The 8,216-nt window shown below is 53.7% G+C and overlaps 1 protein-coding gene across 2 annotated transcripts in view; it reads left to right on the top strand.

The window, feature by feature from the left end:
• The first annotated feature begins 3,996 nt into the window (after positions 1-3,996).
• Positions 3,997-8,216, top strand: part of CLPB (ClpB family mitochondrial disaggregase) — a 93,050-nt gene continuing 88,830 nt past the window's right edge. The window contains exons 1-2 of one of the 2 annotated variants that reach the window (XM_072993393.2): positions 3,997-4,769; positions 7,644-7,695. In XM_072993393.2, the coding sequence (XP_072849494.2) occupies positions 4,067-4,769; positions 7,644-7,695 (755 nt within the window). In that variant the 5' untranslated portion in view covers positions 3,997-4,066. The remainder of the gene's footprint in view (positions 4,770-7,643; positions 7,696-8,216) is intronic. The other variant, XM_078390559.1, reaches the window with a different exon arrangement.

Here is an 8,216-nt window from a genome sequence, read left to right as displayed (position 1 = left end):
AGCCAGAGACCTAAACCACTGGGCTATTCGGCAGCTACGAGAAAGATGGAATCAAGAAACACTGAAACACTGCTAAGAGTGAAAGCACCACCAGTTTCTCCAAAAAAAGAGAGGGTGTTCCAGCTAGTAATAATATCTCACAATGCTCTCTCTTTTTCTGAACATGGATGGGGCAAAAAACCCAAGGAGTTCGTTTCAGGTCACCCCATGCAGACACCCGCTGCGCCTAGGGCCAGAGTTCGAAAGGATGCCTCTTAAAAGGGGCTCATTATTCCCTTGCAGCCATTATTCTGGACCTGTTGTGAGATGTGAGTCAGTACCAAAGGCACACAAAATGCAACAACACACCCTCTGGCTCCCTCTAGCGGCTAATTCTGATGTTGCACCACAGAACGAGGTACAGTAATGTATTAAAAGACATATAGAAAAAAATGGTATAAAAAGCCGGCTGGATAGCTCGGTGGTTTTAGGTCTCCGGCTGCAGAGCCAGTGGTTGGGGGTTTGATTCATCATCATCAGGATCCCCAGCATGGTGTAGTGGACAGAGGGAGAGACTAGGATTCTGGAGAACCGGATTCGAATCCCTGATCAGCCGTGGAAACTCACCAGGGGGGAGTGGAACAGGTAAAAGCACTCCTTGAACATCTCACTGATCTTGGAGCACAGAAACCCACCCACAGAAAAAGACGAAAAGAGAAGCGGGAGATCAGGATCCTGTCGCCGGCACAGGCGTGAGGGCCACCGCAGGAGGCAGCTTCAAACAGCAAGCGGGCCATTAAGGACAGGAGGGTGCCCATGATCAGCTTCATGCTCAGTGTGGCTTCTCCCGGATGAAAGCTAATGATGCCTTTTCCAGAAATCAGAGTTTCTCAGCTTTCATTTTATCGATTGCGGTCGGGATATATATTTGGCACTCCTTGTTCTTTGGAGCCCAGAAAACAAAACACCAAGGAAGGGGGAGGCTGAGCCATTATTCAACTGGCTTTTCTCGGGACGAAAAAGCAAATCCTGGTGTTCCATAAATCTCTTTTGAGAAACAAGAGCAAAAAGAAGCTGATGGTCCAACACAGAGAGGGCTGCGCCAGCTTGACTGCCCACCAACAGAGAGTCAACTGTGTTAGAGGATGGAAACCCTAAGAGGGCTTTCAAGGTAAGTGAGATGTTTAAGGACCGGCTTGGCTTGAGCAGCTCCTCAACCACCCACCCTGGTAAGTTTCCATGGCTGAGTCGGGATTCGAACCCAGGCCTCTGGGATCTTAAGTGTGTCACCCTATCCACGACACCACACTGAATAACATCAATCTTCCTGTGGAGGACTTGGCAAATAGGAAATTAAAAAAAACTAGTTTCTGGATTCTTCAGTGTTTCTGTGAGGGTATGGGAATGTGAGCTGCTAGGGACAAGATCAACTTATAAACAGACCAGTTCACACCTTCGCCTGATCTCCTGTTTCTGGAAAAGACACTTCACCACATGTTGCTGACAGGGCACTAATAAAGAATGGTCATCTTACCTTTTGTGTAACAAGGATGCCTCAAAAGGGAATCTAAGGCCTGGCCAGGAGCTAGCCTGCTTCGGATCCTGGAGGGTTATGCAGATTTCAGAGGTCAGAACAAGGCAGGAGTACGCCTTTTGTTTATAGACTGATCAAAGGGGATTAAGTATTACGAAGAGATTGTGGGCACCCAGTGACTTTGGGGGACTACAGTTCTGGAATGCACCAGCCAGCAGGGCCTCTGGACAGGACCAGATTGGCTGAGGATGCTGGGCTTTGTGATCCAACACAGCAAGTTTCCTAAGTTATATTTATGTGCCTGGTTTCAGTTATGAGGAGCATCAGGCAGCACAGCGCTTCTGCATTAACAAAATTGAGAGTAAAATTGGCAACTCACGGTTGGGCACACAGGTAGGCAAACAGTTCCTCCCCCCCCCCACATGCCAGCCCTGCCCCCACAGCTTTCTTCTTTGCCTCCTCATCTCCTTGGCTTGGCTTTGTCTCTCAGGAGATGGCACTAAGTCACTGCCAGAGATGACTCAGCTCCTGCAGGCAGGGCTCCTCTGAATTTTAAGGGGCAGCAGCACCAGCGGCCGTACCGTGATCGCTCCCCCTCTCCTTCCAGCACAGCCCTGCCTCTTGGACAAGCCTCACCTGTCCTTCAGGGAAGAGACACGGCTTCTCCTTTGCTTGCGTATTTCTCTGGCTTCCCAGTCAGCTACTGCCATGCCAACAGCGGTCCCTCCTGGTCTGGAATGTAATGATCTGGGCTGCTCGTTAGTTCAGGCAAGCCTGCGCTGTCTGCTTGAGCTGGTACCTATGAGCAATAGAGATGGGGGGTCCTTCCTGCTGAATAAGCTCCCACGAATCACAGGCCATGGCTGCAAAACCCATTGAGGCTTAGTCCTGGATCATGATGTAGAGGGTGCCTTTGATCGTGTGCAGAGTGTCTCCAAAATATCTTCCTTAGATAGTAACTCAACCCACAAGCTGTCAGGTGAGAGGCTTCCAGTTCACCACAAAATGTCTGGGGAGTCTTTGGCAAGCCTCCACTTTTCTCTCTTGAATATGGAAGATAATAACATATAGATTGTTACCTCTACATTCATACTTTTTCTGCTATGAACTAAAGGCAGTGTATAGAGCTCTCCTCTTCTCCAGTTCTCCCTCACAACAGCCCCATCAGGTAGGTCAGGCTGACAAAAAGGGTGACTGGGACGAGGTCGCCTGACGAGCTTCATGGCTTGGTGAGCTCTTGAACTGGACCTTACGGGTCCCAATCCAGCACTGCCTTGTTGCAAAACTTTGAATGTTGGTTAAATCCCTCCAGCTGCGCAGCCGAAGTGCAAGGGATTCACTGAGCAGAACAGCTTCAAGTCCCCCAATTTAGTGCACCGCCTTCATCTCATCAACTGGCACAGTCTCAACAACTCACTGTGAGACATGAGAAAGAAGAAAAAACTTTTATTTAGTTACAGATCAACAGCAAACTGGAAAATAGGACTGACTTCCAGCAACAGGCCTCACCAGCCAGCTTGCCAAAGAAGGCTGCTTGCAGACCACAAAGAAAGAACTCAGAAGAGGGAGCTCTCTTCGAATTCAGAGGCAGGGAAGGAACAAAGAGGCTAGTGCTGGAGAGATTGCCAATCACCCCAGACCGGAAAGGTCCCTCCCAGCCAGCCACTCCTACCCGAAGCACCCTGTAAGGGGGCCAATCTCCAACAAGAGGCCCATTGAATCAGGGAGAGTCGACTCCTCAAAGCTCTGCTGAGTTGCGTGCAAACGCACACACAATGTCAATTGAATGCTGTGCCTACCAAGGTAGTAATAAGTTCTGCCTTGAATACAACCCTATTTTATTGTTCTTGCCACAATATTCCAGTCCTGCAAGTCACTCATGTTGTGCATATACTGTGTTAAACACACATACTATTTGTGTGTTTGTTTGCATGTGTAGGTGTGTATATATATATACACATACATGCATACATGCATACATACATACATACATACATACAATAGGCAGGTAGGTATGTACATATGTAGGTCTGTGTAGGCACATGTGTATTTAAGAGAGATCTATGTATTTAAACGTCGATGTGTTTTTAAGAGCCCATCTCGATACCCAGGTCAATTTTTCCCGAGGTGCCCGGGCCTCCCAAGGTCCCTTTCCGCCGGCGAGTCTCGAACTCGCGCCATCGCCGGGCGCTTCTCGCCTCGCCCCGCCCCCCGCGCACGACGAGGCCCCGCCTCCATCGAAAAGAGCCTCGCCGGCTTCACCCACCCACACCCCTCCTTAGGGCCGCGTGACTACATTTCCCGTGACGCACTTGCTCTTTGTTAACGCATGCGCCCCCGGGCGCCCCTGGGGATGGTAGTCTCTCCCCTCCGGCGGCCGAGGCGGAGGAGGGCGGGGTCTCGGGCCGCTCGAGACTACAGCTCCCAGGAGTGCCCTCGCGCAGCGCCGCCCGGCGTGAGGCGCACGTCCCTCTCAGCGCGGAGGCGCCCTGGGTTTCCGCCATCTTGGTTTCCCAGGCGACTGAAGGAGCTCCGTGGGAGCCGGGGCCCGAGATGCTGGCCTCCCTCATGACCAGGCCGCTGCCGTCCGGTCTGGCGCGCCTGCTCGGGGCCGGAGCCAGGTGCCCGCCGGCGATACGCGGAGCCGCGGCGCGGGAGTTCGGCCGGCGAGAGGCCGAGGCCTCGTGTGCGGCCTCCGCCGGGTCCTTCTTAGCCGGGCGCGAAGAGGTGCCGTTCCGAGAGGAGACCGCTAGGGGTCGCCGCGAGCCAGGGCTGCCTTCCCAGTCGTCGTCGGCGGTGGGCGTGGCCGTGCGTCATGCGCCGCTGCAACGCCGGCGCGCGGCCTCCAGGGGGCGCGGCGAGAACGGGCGATGGTCGCCGCCGCCGAGCCGGGCGGAAGTGGATCGGCAGGAGCCCGGCGCGGCCGGCAGGCGGAGCCCTGGGGCGGCCCCTGGTAGCTTGGCGGGCTCCAAGGGGCCCCTGCCCCAGCTGGCCTCCCTGGGCCCCGAAGGCGGCGGCGGGTGGCTGCCCAGGCTGCCCTGCCGGGAAGGGAAACCGGTCCCCGCCACCCCGGCCATCCCCAAGGAGCCCAGCAGGCTGCGCCTGTGGCCCAACCCGGAGCACGCCGGCCGCCAGCGGCGGAGCCACCGGCAGCACCGGAGCCGGACCGCCAGGATGCCCGCCTTCACCGTCTCTGCTGCGGCCGCTGCAGCCGCCGGGCTGGCGCTTTGCTACAGCAAGGGCCACGTCTCCAAAGGTGACCGCAGAATGTCTTTCCTGTCTTCCTCCTGCCGCTCCGCAAGCCGCTAGTCCTCAGTGAGGCTGCATAGGACTGGCCGTTCCTCTTTGGGTCTGTGGGTGACTGTAAAGGGGGGGGGACCTGCTTTGCTTCCAAACCTGAAAGAGATTTCTGATGGCTTTCTTTGGCCTTTGGGGGGGCTGTTACAGTTTTGGAGCAAAAGCGTGTAGGAGAAGTTGGCAACCGGAGAGCTGGAGGGGCAGCCGATCAGTGGCATAGAGGTCAGGGATACTGAACCCTTGGGTCACCCAGGTGTTCTTGGGCTGCAACTTCCAGAAACCCAGGCCAGCACAGCTGGCGACGAAGGCGTCTGGGAGCTGCAGTCCAAAAATACGCGGGTGACCCAGGGTTGAGCCCCCCTGTTCCCTATGCTTAAGGGGCTTTTGATCTTAGGAACCCAGAAAGCAGCCATACCACAAGCCCAGGGTTTGGGCTGCATGTAAAGCGGGTATTTGGTCCGTAAGCGCCTGCCTTTCTTGACGAGCCAGAACAGTCTTGGTCGGCTTGAGGAGGGATTGGAAAGGGAGGATCCCAGGGTCACAGTTTCCCAAACTCCTGACGTAGGTGCAGAGTCTTTTCCCGGGGTTGAAACGGGAGGGGCTTTTCCTGTTAACAAGCCATCTTTTTCTCAGGAGCTGTGGAACAAGTGTGACCAGTTTCATCTTCTTCCTGGCATCCAGGCCACTTGGTTGCCCAGCCGCCGTGAGATGCTGTAACATTTCCTCAGCTATTGGGGGAAGATGCTGCTTCTCTAACATGTCCTCTGCCGCTTCTTCTTTTTGTACATCGTGGGTTGGCCTCCCCTCGGCTATGGCAGGCAGAGGGTAGTGGATGAATCCGACTGGGTGGCCCCAATCCTTTCTGGACCCGGTCTTGTGGCTGACTGGACCACACGGCTCTATACTATTCAAGCCGTGTGAGAATCACAAGCTCGTCTCCGTTGGCTCTCCTTCACTGCTGACTCACCCCTGTTCTCAGTGGCAGAATTGAGGAGGTTATTGTTTTAGACTACAAGTCCCCAAATCCCCCAGCCCACATGGCCCCAGGCCCCAGAATTGGAATCCAAAGCTCCAACTTTTCTAAGATTTGCTAAGTGACACCTTTGGCTGTCTCGAAGACGCTCTGCCTTGGGATGGTTCTTGCTACACTTCCCTTTCTATGCATCCAAGGGCCTGCCATCCTCCCCCATTCCTGGGTTGTGCCCAGCGGTAGGTTTTAAGCGAAGGCTTTCCCTCCTTGCCTGAGAATCTTTCCAGGGGACCGCTGGAGGCTCTTCCATAAAAGGCCTATCCCGTTTTCCTCAGCCTCTCCCTGGGCAAGGCAGGGGCTTCTGATGCTGCTCCAGTGCTCCTTTGACCTGGGTCCCAGCTTGCGAACGAGCCTCCTCCAGTCCTCCTGCCTCCTTCCTCAGAGGGAGCAGCAGGCGTTGTGGGGCTGCATTTATCCCACGGTGGCCCTGGCACCGAGCCCTCGCTTCAGGTCCACTGTTGCCCTTTCCTTGATAGCCTTGTGCGCTCTTCCAGAGAGCCCCAGGGATCCCACCTCACTGACTCCCAGGGTGTTGCCTCGTTCATGGAGACTGTTAATCAGGCTGGGTCTTTACAAGTGGTACCTGGTCAGAAGGGTTCCTTAATGAATTAATCTAGTATTTATTCCGGAACCTGGTGAAGCTCTGTTTGCATGTTCTAAAACTTCCAAAGGGTGACTTTGTGGATATCGCAAGCATGAATTATTTACGGATAATGAAATCATCCTTGCTGTTTGTTATACCATTAAAGCCATCTTTTCAGGTTTTCCTTTTGCTTCAGGTTAGGAAACGTCCACGGTTGCAACACAAGAGCCAAACTAGGTAGGAAAATCACTAAGTTCAAGGCCCAGCCCCTTCATGGGAGGTGGTGGTTTAAAGACGACATCTGTATCTCCTGCTGTGGCACAAGGCCCGCTCTGTCTGCCTCTGGTTCTCTTTGCTGGTGGGTAGAAAAGGCAAGCCAGTCTGGTGAGGTGGGTGCGAAAGACCCCCCAACTCTGCTGCTTTAAAGGCCTTGTGAAGCTTTGGCCAGCAAGGAGGCTAGAGTGGGTGTGAAATGTGTTCTGAAAAGAAAATGACAAATTCTGCAAAAAAGCAACAACAAAAGCAGTCATTCTTTTTGGCAATGTAGTTGTGGCTATGTCCGAGAGGCGATCCTTGAGCCTTTGGCGTGAATCCTCTCTCTCAAAATGGCACTCCGGAGAGGACCTGGAGGGCTTCACTTTGAAAGGCGGAGAGGTGGTGGGTGAGTTTGGTACCTGGGATGGACAGCGAAGGTCTGTGTCTTTTCCACAGAAAGCTGTGTGAGGGGAGGATGAGGCCGGGAGTGTCTGGAGAGCAGCCATGTAATTAAGGATCTGCCCTTAATGAATAGATCCATGTTCATTTTTTAATTTGCTATCTTATGTATGGTGTTTCTAAGGCGCATTTTGAATCCCAGGGCAGCCTTGATGTGAAAATAATGTTATGTTGTTGTCACACAAGGCGCAAGAATGACTGCCAGAAAAGAGGGGAGGTTTCTTTTCTGCACAGACTTTCCACGGAACATGAGAAACACGGGATTCTGGCTCACGCAGAGAGTGCAGAGGGTTAGCAGGCTGTTCCTCCTCAGACTGCGGCTCTCATCTGTTGACAGTGATGAGGGAGCAGGGGTGAAGCCAGCGCCCTCTTCTCTCTGTGCAGGATGTCCATAGACTCTCAGGACACCTGAATACGACTTTCCTTGGCCTTATGAACTCGTCATGCTTCACCTTTCTGGTTCAGCAGAACAGCAACCCACAACTTCTTCTCTGTGTCTTTTCCAGAAGAGGCTCTGCTGGAAGCTGCTCGGGTCAACAATGTTTCTGAAGTGGACAGGTGAGCACCCCTTCTGCTGCTTAGTCAGGGTCCTGCATTAAGCCTGTAGGCTGTGTGATGATGCCCGCGGGATCGCTGTTTTCGGGAGGGTGGTGGCCTGTTTGTCCAGTCATGGGGTCTGACTGAACAGCTGAGGTCCTCAGAAAGGTATACATGGGTGTGTGTGTGTGTGTCAGAAGACCTGTGTTTGCCCTCATGTGTACACAGATCACCTCTCCCCCTAAACACAGCCGCGGCCATAACATTATAGACGTTGTGGTTTAGGGAACAAGAGGGTTCAAGATAGAGGCTCTGAGGGGAGCGTGAGGGCAAGCTATAAACAACAAGTAGATTGCAGGCTTGCTTCTTTTTTTTTTTTCCTGGGATTCAGGTGTTGTCCTTGCTCGAACCTGAGCCTGCTGTGCCCGGTCTCTGCTCTGGGGTGAGTGTGAGGCCATTTCCCCTCTAGAATCGGATTCCTCCCTCCCTCTGGCCACTGGTGCCGGCCCACGAGATGTCACATGGGTTGAATGCCATCCGAA

This window comes from Pogona vitticeps, chromosome 3 (genome assembly GCF_051106095.1).
Source record: "Pogona vitticeps strain Pit_001003342236 chromosome 3, PviZW2.1, whole genome shotgun sequence".
NCBI lineage: Eukaryota > Metazoa > Chordata > Lepidosauria > Squamata > Agamidae > Pogona > Pogona vitticeps.
The sequence above is the reverse complement of the archived record's forward strand: the minus strand, read 5'-3'. Positions and strand labels throughout refer to the sequence as shown.